Source organism: Rana temporaria, chromosome 10 (assembly GCF_905171775.1).
Source record: "Rana temporaria chromosome 10, aRanTem1.1, whole genome shotgun sequence".
Lineage (NCBI taxonomy): Eukaryota > Metazoa > Chordata > Amphibia > Anura > Ranidae > Rana > Rana temporaria.
The window spans coordinates 145,454,607-145,471,766 of NC_053498.1; the positions used below are offsets into that span (position 1 = coordinate 145,454,607).

The 17,160-nt window shown below is 45.1% G+C and overlaps 1 protein-coding gene across 8 annotated transcripts in view; it reads right to left on the reverse strand.

Moving 5' to 3' along the window:
* CAMTA1 (calmodulin binding transcription activator 1) overlaps nucleotides 1–17,160 on the reverse strand; it is a 1,702,014-nt gene that overhangs the window by 678,650 nt on the left and 1,006,204 nt on the right. For all 8 annotated transcript variants that reach the window (XM_040326489.1, XM_040326487.1, XM_040326491.1 and 5 more), the window contains exon 5: nucleotides 9,932–10,003. In XM_040326489.1, coding sequence (XP_040182423.1) covers nucleotides 9,932–10,003 — 72 coding nt within the window. The remainder of the gene's footprint in view (nucleotides 1–9,931; nucleotides 10,004–17,160) is intronic.

The window sequence follows — 17,160 nt, forward strand, 5'->3', positions numbered from 1 at the left end:
TGTAATTTCTTTTTATAAAAAAAAAATAATAATTTGTGTATATATATATATATATATATATATATGTATATATATATATATATATATATATATGTATATATATATATATATATATATATATATGTATATATATATTTTATTATTAAAGGGCCCAGGATGGCTACCCCCCCCCCCTTTTTATATATATTTTTCTTTATTTCTTCTTTCTTGTGTAAAGGGCCCCCCCGCTTCTCAATTCGCGGCAGCCCTATCCCCCCCCTCCTGCTTCTCAATTTCAGGCAGCAGGACCCCCCCCCCCCCGGTTCTCTGCCATGCCTGAAGTTGTGTAATTCCTAATGGCTGTCCTGAAAATGACTCATAAACAATATATATCACCCGCTAATATCCTTCCAGTGGGATGGGATTTACTATAGGTTTCTGAGCTTTGCAGCTCCTCGCCCCGGCTTATGCAATAAGACTCTGGCGTTATGGCGTCTAGATAGGATCAGCTGCGACTCTTTATTCTGTGCGTGTTTCCCTTTCTAGCACAATGCAGAGGCAATTCCTCTGTTGTTTTTCAAAGGAAGCTCCAAACTCTATAGGCTTCTGTTTAAACAACATTGTGCAATTCTTTTAGATTGGAGCTTGTCCACTTGTACGGCTTTTTTGCAGGGCCTGTGGGATGTGGAACAATAAGGCTGGTTGAGACCATTAAATCTCTTTTGTGATTTTCCATTTTCCATTAGGTCAGAGTAGATTTGTTTCTGATGTGCTAACATTGGGCTAGAGAGGTGACTTTAGCGAGACAGAGCATGCACAAAACTGTGACTGATTACACTGACAAACTTTATGCTGCTCTATTATCATGGGAGAGAATGGAATGTATGTTTGCTGCCCACTCTTTATACATGAAACGGAGATGACGGCACATTATCTGCAATAGGAAAAAAACAGCGTGGAAAGCGAGGCGCGGGAGCGCGTGTCTATTCATATAATTACCTAAAGAAAAACTCAAATCGTTATGGTCAACTAGACTCATTTTTTTTTAACCACTTCCATACCGGGGGGCACTTATACACCTTCCCGCCCAGACCAATTTTTAGCTTTCAGCGCTGTTGCACTTTGAATGACAATTGCGCGGTCGTGCTACACTGTACCCAAACTAAATTTGTATCATTTTGTACCCACAAATAGAGCTTTCTTTTGGTGGTAGTTGATCACCTCTGGGATTTTAATTTTCTGCAAAAAATATTAAAAAATTACCGAACTTTTTGAAAAAAAAAACGTTTTTTTTTTTGTTTCTGTTATAAAACATTGTAAATAAGTACGTTTTCTCCTTCACTGGTGGGCACTGATGGTACTGCACTGACGGGAACTGATAAGGCGGCACTGATGGGCACCGATGAGGTGGAACTGATGTGGTGGCATTGATGGGCACTGATGATGGGCACTTATATGCGGGACTGAAAGGCGGGACGTTTGGGCACTGATAGGCGGCATGGATGGGCACGGATAGGCGGCACGGATGGGCACAGATAGGTGGCACGGATGGGCACGGATAGGCGGCATGGATTGGCACTGATAGGTGGCATGGATGGGCACTGATAGGCGGCATGGATGCGCACTGATAGGTGGCACGGATGGGCATAGATGGGCACTGATAGGTGTCCCTAACGTATGTATTGTACTAATGGATGCCAATCAGTGCCAAACAATGCCTGCCAATCAGTGATGCCCATTGTGGGCACTGATTGGCAGCCATTGCAGGCACTGATTGGCATCCATTATTTCTGTCATTGTCATCCCTGGTGGTCTAGGGTGGCATACCTGTGTTTTAAATCCCTGGTGGTCTAGAGGCACCCCTGGTGGTCCAGTGTGGGCATCCTCGGGGGGGGGGGGGGCTGTGCAGATAATCGATCAGCACAAACCCCCCTGTCAGAGGAGCAGCCGATCGGCTCTCCTCTACTCGCGTCTGACAGATTACCGGCTTTTCCTGTTTACATCGTGATTGGACACGGCTGATCACGTGGTAAAGAATCTCCGTCAGAGACTCTTTACCTAAATCGGTGTTGCGGGGTGTCAGACTGACACCCTGTTACAACGATCGCCGCGATGCGCGCCCTCGGGGGCGCGCAGAGACTCAATATCCTGAGGACGTCATATGACGTCCACTCAGGGTATTGAAACCACTTTGCCGACGTTTTTTTGCATAAGGCGGGCGGCAAGTGGTTACGTCTACAAATGTTTTAACAGCCATTGTATATAATTTTTTTTTATTATTTCTAGAAAATCAGAACACTTTTTGCGATCCGGCTCTTTGGCGCTTTAACTGACAATTCTGCGGTCCTGCGACGTGGCTCCCAAACAAAATTGACCTCCCTTTTCCCCAAAAATAGAGCTTTCTTTTGGTGGTATTTGATCACCTCTGCGGTTTTTATTTTTTGCTCTATAAACATAAATAGAGCGTCAATTTTGAAAAAAATAATCAATATTTTTTACTTTTTGCTATAATAAGTATCCCCCAAAAATATCTAAAAAAAGAAACAAATTTTCCTCAGTTTAGGCCGATACGTATTCTTCACCTGGGTGCGGCCCGCACCCCCCGCACCTGCCTAGCAACGCCACTGCTTCTGATGTGAAGTTAAATCCATTAAGGTGGTTGTGTGCTTTATCCCAGGCTCAGGTTTCCCATTGAATAAGTAACATGTACAGTTTTTACAATTTGGACTGGGGTGCCTCAATATTTTGCATACTTTTAAAGGGTGCCGCATCTAAAAAAAAAAGTTGAGAAACATTATTATTGAGTATAACAAAAGCTTCAGATTTTCCTCAAGCCCAAAAAAACTGTTGAACGGTTAAGGAGATTTTGCTGTATTTTCCATCTATATAACTTTAGACCTGTACAGTTTCATGAGAAATACGAGCCAATTGGCTACCCTACAGGTGGATAAAGATGGCGAGCCGACATAGCTGCCAATACTGCATCCTCTCCCACTCCCTGGTTCAGCGCAATCCCCTGATTTTCCTGCAGGTGGAGAAATCCGATGACCGGGAAGAGTTAACTAACTATATCTTGTAGGAAGGAAACGTCGGCATAAATCACATTTAAATACAGACTGGCTTTGCCACATACTGAATATGACCGATCTAATTAGAATAAAGTAAACATTAGGACATCCGTCAGCAAAGTCCTGTTTGATCATTTACATTTCTGAGATAAATTGTTTAAACTGCATTTCATTTACTGGAAGGGAATTACTGCGAGTCTAAAATAGCTGGAAATCAGTGGTAATCTGGGAAAAATAAACGGATGAAACGACGATTTAAAGGGAAATGTTTTAAGAATAATAGAGTCAAATGATCATTTTCTTAAGTGAATAGAAGATCAGTTTTCTTTTTTTAGCAGCTTTATTGGCAAAATAACAAAAGTAGTGATATGGGGATTTTTTATTTATTTTTTGTTAAAAAAAAAAGCTGCCAATATATAAACATTAGGGTGGAATTACTAAAGGCTCATAGACTGTGTGCTTTGCAAGTGCTGTTGCACCTCTGAGGCCTCGTACACACGACAGAGTTTCTCGGCAGAATTCACAGAGAAACTCGGTCAAAACCCGGATTCTGCCGAGAAACTCTGTCGTCTGTACACTTTTGGCTCGATGGAGCCGCCGAGGAACTCGTCGAGAAAATAGAGAACATGTTCTCTATTTTCTCGTTGTTCTATGGGAGAAGGCGGCCCGCCGAGCTCCTCGTCGGCTTCATCCCAGAACTCGACGAGGAACTCGACGTGTTTGGCACGTCGAGTTCCTCGGCCGTGTGTACGGGGCCTGAAAGTGCTGTTGCTCCAGAGCTTAGTAAATGAGATAAAGTTTCACTCTGCAAAGAATACCCAATTACATGTTTATTGTTTAGCGGTCTCCCCGACTTCCAAGAGCCTGATGGTGACCCCCAGAGCCAGGGAGAACTGACATTCCTCCTGTAGATCTCCCAGATTAACTCGCAGTATACCACTGTAGATCCTTAACCACTTAAGACCCGGACCAAAATGCAGCTAAAGGACCTTGCCCCTTTTTGCGATTCGGCACTGCGTCGCTTTAACTGACAATTGCGCGGTCGTGCGACGTGGCTCCCAAACAAAATTGGCGTCCTTTTTTCCCCACAAATAGAGCTTTCTTTTGGTGGTATTTGATCACCTCTGCAGTTTTTAGTTTTTGCGCTATAAACAAAAATAGAGCGACAATTTTGAAAAAAATGCAATATTTTTTCCTTTTTGCGATAATAAATATCCCCAAAAATATATAAAAAAACATTTTTTTTCCTCAGTTTAGGCCGATACGTATTCTTCTACCTATTTTTGTAAAAAAAAAAACGCAATAAGCGTTTATCGGTTGGTTTGTGCAAAATTTAAAGCGTTTACAAAATTGGGGATAGTTTTATTGCATTTTTATAATTTTTTTTTACTACTAATGGCGGCGATCAGCGATTTTTTTCGTGACTGCGACATTATGGCGGACACTTCGGACAATTTTGACACATTTTTGGGACCATTGTCATTTTCACAGCAAAAAATGCATTTAAAATGCATTGTTTAGTGTGAAAATGACGGTTGCAGTTTGGGAGTTAACCACAAGGGGGCGCTGAAGGGGTTATGTGTTCCCTGAAGTTTGTTTACAACTGTAGGGGGGTGTGGCTGTAGGTGTGACGTCATCGATTGTGTCTCCCTATAAAAGGGATGACACGATCGATGCAGCCGCCACAGTGAAGCACGGGGAAGCCGTGTTTACACACGGCTCTCCCTGTTCTTCAGCTCCGGGGACCGGTCGCGGGTCTCCAGCGGCGATCGGTCCCAGTCACGGAGCCCCTTAACCAAGATGGTCACACACAAATCTGTTGCCGTCTGGGAGCTGTGGCGCGGCTGTCTGGGGGCAGGTTCAGCAAGAGCAGTTTGGCCACACCCAATTGTTTGCCGTGGCACGCTATGCACACAACATTACTACTTTCTTTGGGGCACCCAAAGGCTGCTTAAGTGTTCAGGTTTGGCTTAAATAAAAGGTGGCCACCCTACGTCCACACGTACATTCATCTTTGCGTGTGAGCACGGGAGGACGGGGGGCACTTTACTTTTTTTATTATTATTAATTAATTATTTTTTTCTTTTTACACTGTTGCTTTCATTTTTTTTTTCGATCATTTTTATTGCGTTCACAAAGAGTGTAAACATTCCTTGTGACAGTAATAGGCATGTGACAGGTCCTCTTTATATAGAGATATGGAGTCTATATACCCTAAATCCCTCCTCTGCACTTAAAAGCATTAAAAACACCAAGATCGATATTACCGAATGCTTTAGATTTTTAAAAACTGGCGTTGATGGTTTCCGAGTGAACCTGTAGTGATCTCATGTCATTCATTCGGGTTTATTGTTACGAACAGCCGAGAAAAGCCGATCCCGGCCCCGCTTGGCTGCCCCGGTGGGACAGGAAAGCCTGAGAGAGCCACAGAAGGTGCCGGGAGGGGGGAACGTCCCCTCCCACTACATGTAAGAGCAATTGAGCGGCTAGTAAACTGCTCTGATTGCTATTACAAGAGCGCTTATAGAAAAAAGAGAGGTAAGAGAAATTTCCACAAATAATTCTTCAAAAGGGAACTACCGGTATTATAAAACTAAAAATCTTTATTGAGTTTCCACATGATACTAACAATTAATAAATATGTAAATGCTACCACCAGGGCCGTCTTTACCACAGGGCACATGGGGAAGCTGCCCAGGGCCCTGTCACTGTTGGGGGCCCAAAGCAACCCCCTTTGAAAAAAATCTTCATCCAGACACAAAGGCCCGGATTCACAAAGCACTTGCGCCGACGTATCTCCAGATACGCCGCGCAAGTGCAAATATGCGCCGTCGTATCTGTGCGCCTGACTCAGAAACTAAGATACGCCTGAAAATAGGCTTCATCTGACCGACGTAACTTGCCTACGCGGGCGTAGAGTGGGCACATATTTACACTGGTCGTATTTGGCGCTCCCATTGATTTTCTATTCACATATGCAAATGAGGGAGATACGCCGATTCACGAATGTACGTCCGTCCGACGCAGTGCACGTAAAGTCATACGCCCGGCGTAAATTTTTGGCCCATAAAGGAGGTGTAACTCAACAGCATCCATGCGAAGGGAACACAAGCCGACGTATTTTACGTAGTTTACGTAGGACGTGAATATGACTAGGCGTAGGTTACGTTCATGCCGTAGGCAGTGATCCGGCGTATCTTAGGGAGTAGTTCCGACGTGATTCTGAGCATGCGCACTGGGATGCGTCCACGGGACGGTGCATGCGCCGTTCGTTATACGTATCTGTCTGGCGCTCGGCCCATCATTTGCATGGGGTCACGCCTACTTCCACATACGCCGGCTTACGCCTGTGAATCCAGTGCTTGCCTCTCTGCGCTGCGTCGGCGTAGCGTAAAGGAGATACACTATGGCAGCATAAATATGCACCGCTGTATGTAAATTCGGGCCATAGTCCTTCCTACACGTTCTATCTCTTCAAATGTCAGATCCCATTTGAGAAACAAAAAGAAGATATAATGGTAGGGATATATACAATCAGAAGATGTTAGCACCATAAAAATAACCCAAAGCTCATTACCAAATATCCTGATGTCTTGTAAAAAAAAAAAAAAAAAAATCTACACATCCCCATTCGCAGCCTCATAATGAATAATACGAACGTATTTCAAGCTCGGTGAAGGTTCTCATTAAATATATCATTGCCAGTGAGCACCTCCAGCCATTCTCACATCATTATAAGAAAGCCTCAAAATGACCAAGTCAGCAATGCCTAAATGTGTACCTGTAACATGCATGAGCGAAGGTGTCATTGTACAAGATGAAACCGGTACAGTACACCATTCTTGCCGCCGGCATTTCAATAAAAATGGTGGCAGCAACTCAGCATGGCCATCAGTGATAATCCATGAAAGCTGAACTCCCGGCAAATATAAATGACACAAACAATGCTAATCTCTGTACAATGATAGATCATTATATATATATATTTTTTTTTTTTTCAAATGCACCCAGTGAAAGTATCTGATTTGTATCTGGCATCAGCCCGCTTGCAATACCTTGTACAACAGAGCTCAGGCTGGTAGAGGGGGAAGAAGCACAAGGAGCCAATCAGTCAACTTTTTAGAAGCCTTCCTTAATCTAAGATAATGGGCCAGATTCACAAAGGTTAGCGGATCTTTAGATCCGTGTAACCTATGTGTTTTAAGATCCGCCCTCGCAAGTTTGTGAGGAAAGTGTCAAATTCACAACACACTTACCTCCAAACTTGCGACGGCGGATCCTAACTCCCCCAGCGGAATTCAAATTCCGCGGCTAGGGGAGTGTCATATTTAAATCAGGCGCGCTCCCGCGCCGATTTAAATACGCATGCGCCGTCCGGGGAATTTCCCGGCGTGCATTGCTCCCACTGACGTCAATAGGACGTCAGTGGTTGCGACGTGAGCGGGACTTGCGACGCGCGTGTTCGTGAATCGGCGTACGCAAACGACGTAGGAAATTTAAAAATCGACGCGGGAACGACGGCCATACTTAACAATACTTACCCCTGCTTTTAGCAGGGGTAAGTATACGACGGGTACCGCGCTACGGAAACGACGTAAGAACACAGCGTCGGGTCCGCGTACGTTCGTGAATTTCGCGTATCTCGCTAATTTACATATTATTCAGTGTAAATCAGCGGGAACGCCCCCGGCGCCATTTTTAAATCCAAAAAAAGATCCGACAGTGTAACACAGTGTGACACTGTCGGATCTCAGCCCTATCTATGCGTATCTGATTCTATGAATCAGGTGCATAGATAGGACCAGTAAAAATCAGAGATACGATGGTGTATCTGAGATACTCCATCGTATCTCTTCTGTGAATCTGGCCCCTAATATCTGCTTATTAACATTACTAACAGATATATGAATGAGTTGGATTTTATTATAATAATTGAGTTGTTATATTTTTATTTGTTCTAGATTGGGAAAAGTAAAATAAACAAACAGACTTTTATAGACTATGTGAATTTATAAATATATATGTATTTAAATATACATGACTTAGTCTGTATATTCTATATACCGACTATATACATTTTATATATATACAGGGCTTTTTTTCGCAGAGAATAAGTGCAGGAACACTCCCCTTCTAAGCCACTTTGTGTCTCCACCCCCTACCCCCTCCAAACACCAATCCTTGGTTCTGCCTCTACCCACCTCCAAGCATCAACCCTTGGTTCCACCCTTACCCACCTCCAAGCATCAACCCTTGGTTCCACCCTTACCCACCTCTGAGCACCAACCCTTGGTTCCACCCCTACCTACCTCCGAGCACCAACCCTTGGTTCCGCCCCTACCCACCTCTGAGCACCAACTCTTGGTTCTGCCCCTACCCACCTCCGAGCACCAACCCTTGGTTCCGCCCCTACCCACCTCTGAGCACCAACTCTTGGTTCTGCCCCTACCCACCTCTGAGCACCAACCCTTGGTTCTGCCCCTACCCACCTCTGAGCACCAACTCTTGGTTCTGCCCCTACCCACCTCTGAGCACCAACCCTTGGTTCTGCCCCTACCCACCTTCAAGCACCGACCCTTGGTTCTGCTTTTAGTTTGCGCAAAAGTTATAGCGCCTACAAAATAGGGGATAGATTTATTATTTTTTTTTTTTTACTAGTAATGGCGGCGATCTGCGTTTTTTTTTGTCAGGCCTGCGATATTGCGGACATATCGGACACTTTTGACACAATTTTGGGACCATTCAAATTTATACAGCAATCAGTGCTATAAAAATGCACTAATTACTGTATAAATGTGACTGGCAGGGAAGGGGTTAACACTAGGGGGTGAGGAAGGGGTTAAATGTATTCCCTGGGTGTGTTCTAACTGTGGGGGGAGGGGACTGACTGGGGGAGGTGACCGATGCTGTGTCCCTATGTACAAGGTCTTTACACACAGAGCTCCACGTCCCTGCTGTCACCGCCGATCGCGGGTACCTGGCGGACATCGCGGTCGCCAGGCACGTGCATCGGCCTCCCAGCGATGCGCCGGGCACAGTGTTTCCCCCCGCTCCGGGCTCCCAGCGGCACGCACAGGGAATGTAAACAACAGGACGTCCACCCGGCACTTGAGAGCCGCGCTGTGGACGTCTTTCGTCTACAGCACGGGTCTCAAGTGGTTAAAGAGATCTTGCTTGCTTCCTGTCTTGGTGACCACACAGGAAGTGCATAAGAATCTCCACAATGTCTACAGAAGAACAGCAATAAAAACCTGCCAGCCATTCTAACCCTAAACCCTTTTGGTTGGAGCTGTGGTTTAACTTTCAGCTGCACTATGGCAATTTAATATAAAGAATTGACATTCAATTCATAGAACTACGAGCCGAATTAGAGGGAAAAAAATGACATTATTGCTTTTGAAGGTATATATTAGAGAATAAAAGGATGTTTTATTTATCCGCCTGGAGCTGTTCTTCAAATAAAACTGAGGCTGTATTATTGTGAATATTAGGGTGAAAAATGGCCGCCTTCGTGTCTAGGCAGTCTGGTACACTTCTAAGCATCAAACGGCGCGATATATTTCCGGATGTTTTCCGCTAAAGGATTCTAATAAATTCTCATCCCATCGGAGCATTGGTGCCGGAATAATAATATTCAAAATATCCTTAAGCAAAAAGCTTTAGAACTGACAAGGGAAACAATGTACAAAACAACGGATTCAAGGTGTGAGGAGCTCCGTCCTCCCCAACCGGAGACAAGAGCCAGAAAAAACAAGCAGATCCACCGCAACCAAGCCAGAAAAACAAGAGGAGCCAACCAACGCCAACCAACAATTCCACCAACCAACATCGAACAGCCGCCAACCCATCATAGAGAGAAGAGGAAACCAGCCAGGTGGCCCTACCTGTAGCAGCCAGTAACACCTCCTGTGGAACGTTGGAATAATGGACGAATGGACATAGCAGCCGTAGAGACACTGCAATAAAACATAAAGAAGAGACATATTAATACAAGATAATAACATGAACATAAAACAACGATTAAGGTTCAACTTGTGACTTTCATCAAACTTTCTCTGGTGGAGAATCCATCACCGTCATTTAAAACAATAAAGGAAAAGAATAAAGGGGATTTTAAAGGTGCAAATTATACAAACAGATATCAAAAAATATATTTTATTTATAAAAGTTAAAAATTGACAGAATAAAATCCATCCAAGACAGTTTCAGAGTGTGCAAAATGACAACATTCTCAACATGTTTCACCACTGTTAGTAGCTTCCTCAGGAGATTTACATTTGCCAGACACTATCTACTGAAAAATAAAACAAAAGAGAAAAACAGCACATGTGATCACATAATACAAAAATACTAATTCTATTATTATCATGTGATCACATGTATTTTTTATTTTTTTTTCAGTCTATTTTTCAGTCGTAGACATCGGGCGCAGGCGCACTAAGCGTGCAGCTTCTAACGGCGATCATGCCGTTAGTGGCGGCACCAGTGGGAGTGACGTCATCGCTGCTCCGGCCAGTCACAGCACCGGAGCAGCGATACCCAGAAATCACTCTGGGTATTATGGCGGTGACGGAGGAGGTCACCCAGGACTGCTGCGGGGGCTTCGATCTCAGGTAAGTAATTCATAATGTAGAAAGATTTAGCTCATGTGCAGTGGCATGTGGTTGCCATCATCCCTTGAATCAATTATAAACTGAAAACCTCAATAGGAATGGGGGGCCAGATTCACAAAAGAGATACGACGGCGTATCTCCTGATACGGCGTCGTATCTCTGTTTCTATCTATGCGACTGATTCATAGAATCAGTTACGCATAGATATCCCTAAGATCCGACAGGTATAATTGTTTTACACTGTCGGATCTTAGGATGCAGTACCGCGGCCGCCGCTGGGGGGAGTTCGCGTCGGAAACCAGCGTCGGGTATGCAAATTAGGAGTTAAGGCGGATCCACAACGGATTTTCGCGTTCGCTACGTCGCCGCTAGTCTAGTTTCCCGTCGCAAAGTTAGTAGTTTTTTTTGGTGCCCTAACTTTAGTCAGCAAGTGTATTGCTGTCTAAAGTATGGCCGTCGTTCCCGCGTCGAAATTCAAAATTTAACGTCGTTTGCGTAAGCAGTCCGGGAATACAGAAGTACGCTACGCGCGTCGCTGTTCGAAAAAATTACGTCACTTCACGCAAAGCACGGCGAGAGGTAGGAAACGGAGCATGCGCAGTAGGTCCGGTGCGGGCGCGCGCCTAATTTAATTGTTAGCCGCCAATTCGATTTGGCCCGCCTTGCGCCGGACGCATTTACGATACACCGCCGCAAGTTTCCAGGTAAGTGCTTTGTGGATCGAGCACTAAACCTGAAAACTTACGGCGGTGTAACTTAAATGGCTTGAGTTTCCAAAGGCGCAATTGTATGTGAATCTGGCCCGGGATTTTTAAGGCAACACATTATAAAACAACAAAATCATAAAAAAGTATAAATTTATTACAGTTGCTGTGCCGTGCCATTCTGTCGACGTATATCGGCGTTAGGCGGTCCTTAAGTGGTTAATGACCAATTTAAAAAATGGCATTTTCACGTCATGAAAAACGGTGGTGTGTACGCGGCGTAAGAACCAGTAAGCTGCAATATATGACTGTTTTGTTTTTGGGGTTACATACACATAGAATAGTTCATCTGCAATGATTTGATAGAATACATTACATATTATACACTTGTGCGGCTCATAATACATCGATTTGGAAATAATTAAAGATTGCTATTAAATCAAATCTTTAAAAATCAAATTTAATAAAACAGACCAATCTTCATTTACAGAGTTTTTCTGTGACTTTTAATTAAAGCGTCTTTATTAAAATGAAAAGCAGAAGAAGGTACCAAGTCCATTTCAAATCAAGCGACCCCAAAAAAAAAAAAAAAAAACATTCTAAAATAATTTGCTATTGGAAGATTAAGCTCCAAAGATTCCTTATGAAATGTCAGTTGTTCCGTCTCCATCGTTCAATCAAAGATTGGATCAGCATAAGTGACAGTTTGGTCCCATCCTGGGCTCTTCTTTCTTCTACCACAACCATATCCCACTAGACAGCAGGTCACATGACTACAATAGGCCAATCATTACTTTCTAAAAAGCTGTTTCAACCGCCAGCATCTGCTACCGCCTCTGTATGGCTTGGCACAGGATTTCAATTAGATAGAGGCAGTCTGAAAGCGAATAAAAGCATAGGGCCACCTTCCTGCCGTCTTGGGGTCTCCCGTACGTCAGAAACCAGTTGCAAGCGCAACCTTTGCAACCCTGGTAGTTACGCCACTGGTGCCAGTAGTTTTTTGTATTGTTGTTGATTTATTTTTTTAGTAAAGCGCTGCGTAAACTGTTGGCGCTATATAAATCCTGTATAATAATAATAAAGATAATTACATTTTTTACCATTTTTTAATTTTTTTACCATTTTATTTTTTCATTATTTTTTACATATTTTTTTAGGATCCCCATTTGGGGGGTTTTGATGTCATATCAGTGGTCTGTTTGATGTATCACTTTTGAGACAGAGAAAGAGACTGAGGTCAGATTTATCAGTCCTTTTCTCTGCAGTTTACTATGCCTCAGCTATGAATGAATAAATAAATACAAAAAAAAAACAGGCACTGACTCTATTCCTTAAAGCAAGGAGGGGGATGGTAAATTACACATTTACCGGCCCCTTCCCCGCTCTCAAATCTGACAAAGCACACAGGGGCCTGGGGCGGCAGGATAGGGATAGGGAGGCGGGAGCGGCATGTAAAGGAACTGATCCTCTTCATTTCCCTTCTGCAGCTGCTGAATGTCTGCAGGAGGGGGAGGAGGAGAAGCGGGCATTCAGCGGCTACATGGAGGAATCGGTTCCTCTACATGCCACCACCCTCCGATCCAGTTGCACAGGGGGGCTGCAGAAGTACACAGGGGCCTGGGGCAGCAGGACAGGGATAGGGAGGTGGCAGGAGCAGCATGTAGAGCAATGGTTCTCAACCTGGGGGTCGATTTGCCAGGGGTCACCGAATCCTGAGCTGTTCCTGAAGCCCGCACCACTCTCCTAACATTTTTGCGACTGAGCCAGAAACACAGTGAGTAACACTACCTGTGATTATAGTTGCCATTAAAAGTCCCCACTACAGTTCCCAGATCAGCACATGACCTTGATCAAGAGCACCCAAGTTGGCTGATCAGAACTCCCCCCAGCATTGCCACTGATCCCAACTCCCCGCCAACACTGCCACTGATCCCACCCCTCACCAGCACTGCCACTGATCCCACCCCTCACCAGCACTGCCACTGATCCCACCCCTCACCAGCGCTGCCACTGATCCCACCCCTCACCAGCACTGCCACTGATCCCACCCCTCACCAGCACTGCCACTGATCCCACCCCTCACCAGCGCTGCCACTGATCCCAACCCTCACCAGCACTGTCACTGATCCCACCCCTCACCAGCACTGCCACTGATCCCACCCCTCACCAGCACTGCCACTGATCCCACCCCTCACCAGCACTGCCACCTATCCCAACCCTCACCAGCACTGCCACTCATCTCATTCCCTCTACCAAGGAGTAAGAGAAGGAATACAAATAGAGAATACATGGAAAGGAGAGAAAAAGAGGGGGAGGAACAAAGAAAAAAGGGAGAGAAAGAATAGGATGGGGATAAAAAAAAAAAAAAAAAAAAATTAGGATATAGAGAGATAAAAGGGAAAGAAAGGAGAACAAAGAGAAAAAGTGGTACAGCCTAAAATGTACCGTAAAGGGTTTTAATACTGTACGAGTGGAAGGGACCCAGGGAGTGCTAAATGCCGTGGGTTAGGGGCGCAAACTACTTGGCCTGCCTTGGGTGCTGACAACCCACGCTACGAAAATAATTTTGCTGTTAGGGGTCCCCACAACTTTGGAAAATGTATCAAGGGGTCACGGCACTAGTAAGGTTGAAAACCACTGATGTAGAGGAACTGATCCCCTTTATTTTCCTTCTGCCGCTGCTGAATGTTCGTGGGAGGGGGAGGAGGAGAAGCAGGCATTCATCGGCTACATGGAGGGTTCGGTTCCTCTACATGTGGCTGCCCTCCTATCCAGTTGCACAGGGGGGCTTGCCAGGGCACCCTGGAGCATGGGGCCGGGTCGCAATGGTCACCCCTGTGATCCTGTATGTACGCCCCTGCACATACTGTGTACACTAATACCTAGTTAAAATAACAAAAATATTTGAAACTTTGCAATGTTTTTAGGATGCTTTATTTCTGTCTGTGTCCCAACTTCCTTAGATCTTCTCCATGGAGGCCAAACAAGAATAAGACATCATTTCAGATCTAACCTTTCCACACTTTATCCATAGTGAAGGTGGAGTCACCCTGACTTGAAGCGAGATAAACGGACATCATGTAACTGGCGGATGATATATGTAAAACAAATAGGGATGAGCTATGTCGTCTTGGCTGTCATGACGGTTTGACATACATTTCAGCCCTGGAATATTTTTTTTTTCGCTCCAGGTTGTGGTACTACAACAGATGTCAAAAAGGAAGCCATGACCTTTAATATTAGACGTAGGTGGCAGACAGAATTTATGGCACAGATATATATTTCCTATACTAAGCATAGACGTTATTGAACTGCTGCCCTTTTCTACTTCCCCGGCTCGATTTCCCAGCTGAATTTCAAAACTTACAATCCAGATCAAACTCCGAGTTGAACAAACTTGGCTTTTCAAATTTTGAGCTGGGAACTCATTAATCATAACTGGCATTCTTCATTCTCCGGCTTTGCTCAGGGTAAATATTTCTCTCTGGATAAGCGTCACGCCGAGATTTTTTTCTTTCTCCCTTTTTTTCCTTTAATTGTGAAAGGTGTTTTTTCTCTTCTCTCACATGATTTGGGGGAATAGAGATGAGCCGGGTGCTATGTTCATTAGTCTTCTAATGATGTTGTAACTCGGGATGATGTTTTTTTTGTTTCCGATCGGCTACTGTCTTGCAGATATTTCAGTTAAACAGAAGGATTCGTGTTAATTTAAAATGTACAAGCTTGCAGAGTTGTCAGTTGTAACATCTTCTCGAAGCCTTACGAAGGGGCAATCCGGCACAGTTAGGGCCATTAGACCAGTGGTCTCCAAACTGCGGCCCTTTGTTTGCTTTTATCTAGCTCTTGGGGCCCCTTTTTTATCCACTGATACCCACAATGGGGCTTAATTTCCTCCACCAATAATCAGGCCTAATGACACCAACAATGAGGCGGCTCTTTAATTAGGCAAATTAGGCAGTCGCCTAAGGCCTCGAGGCTGCCTAATTTGCCTGACGGAGGAAAGGGAAGGGCCCAGCATCGGGAAGAAGGATGGCACTGCCTGCGGATGTGTGGGAACAATCTCCTCATGCACTAAAAATATTGGGCCAGATTCACGATTAATTGCGGCGGTGTTATGTAACCCATTTACGTTACACCGCCACAAGTTTTCAGTGTAAGTGCCTGATCCTCAAAGCACTTACCTGTAAACTTGCGGCGGTGTAACGTAAAGTCGTCCGGCGCAAGCCCGCCCAATTCAAATGGGGCGGGTACCATTTAAATTAGGCGCGCTCCCGCGCCGGACGTTCTGTGCGTGCTCCGTTCGCAATTTTCCCGACATGCTTTGCGCGAAATTACGGCGGCCCGACGTGTTTGTGAATCGCGACGTGCGTAACGTACTTACGCCGAAAAAAAAAATTCAAAAGCGACGCGGGAACGACGGCCATACTTTAACATGGTGGAGTAATTTTACACCATGTTAATAGCACACCTAACTTTGCGATGGGAAAAAAAGACTTGCGAACGCGAAAACCTTTGTGGATCGCCGTAAATCCTCATTTGCATACCCGACGCTGGAATACGACGCAAACTCCCCCCATCGGCGGCCGAAGTATTGCATCCTAAGATTCAACGGTATAAGTCAATTACACCTGTCGGATCTTAGGGCTATCTATGCGTAACTGATTCTATGAATCAGCCGCATAGATACGACAAGAGATACGACGGTGTATCAGGAGATATGCCGTCGTATCTGTTCTGTGAATCTGGCCCATTATACTTTTTCCCAATATGGACGTAAGAGGAGCCTCATGTCTAAGTTTTGCCTAAGGCCTCACGAAGCCTAGAGTCGCCTCTGGATTTCTCCCACTGACACCAAAGAAGGGTTTATATCATTGTTTATTCCCACTAACGTTGGGACCTTTTCTACTCCCTTTGGAAAGTGTGGAGACTCCTACATTAGACCTTGGAAGGGAGTAAAACCCCAGGGTTGAGCTGGCTTTTTCCGCCCCTCAACCACTCCTCAATTAGCTGATAAGGCAGCTGCCAAGGGTGTGCATATGCCGCAGCAGAAATTATATCTCATTAAGTCAGGGGTCTCCAAACTTTTCAAACAAAGGGCCAGTTTATTGTCCTTCAGACTTTTTGGAGGGTCGGATTGTGGCCAGTGGGGGGCAGAAAATGTCCCGGGCCCAGCATCAGTGAGAATAAATATGGCCTCAGAGTTGGTGGTCAGAAGGAGGAGTAGTGCCCCCATCAGTAGGAGGAATAGTATTCCATCATTGGTATCAGTAGAAGAAATAGCGCCCCCTTGCTGGTGTCAGTGGGAGGAACAGTGCCTCATATCAGTGGGAGGAATAGTGCCCCTAGGGCCGGATAAAGGCTAGCAAATGGCCACATCTGGCCCTTGGGCCGCAGTTTGGAGACCCCTGCATTAAGTGATCAGAGGCACTACCGCCTGCCAAACGCGACCTGCAACTGCGCTGCAACCAAGTTGAGGTCCAGCATTTAGGGGGTCAAAAAAGGCAGGGAGAAGGCAATACAATGTCTGCTCACCAGTGGGAAGACCATGTCATATCCTCACTGAAGAGCATTCAGAATGTGCATGGCTCTTCAGACAGCACTGCTAATGTGAACAAGCCTTTAGTGATGGCAACATTAAGGTTGGGTTCACACCTCCGACAGATGCGGCTCCTGTGCAAGTTTCTCCGCAGCTCTCCATAGAGAGCCAGTCACAATTAGGCCCGTCGCTACAGGACAGGCAAAACAAACAATTGCTTGGGGCCCCGAGCTGGCCTGGGGCCCCAAACTTTCCCTTCC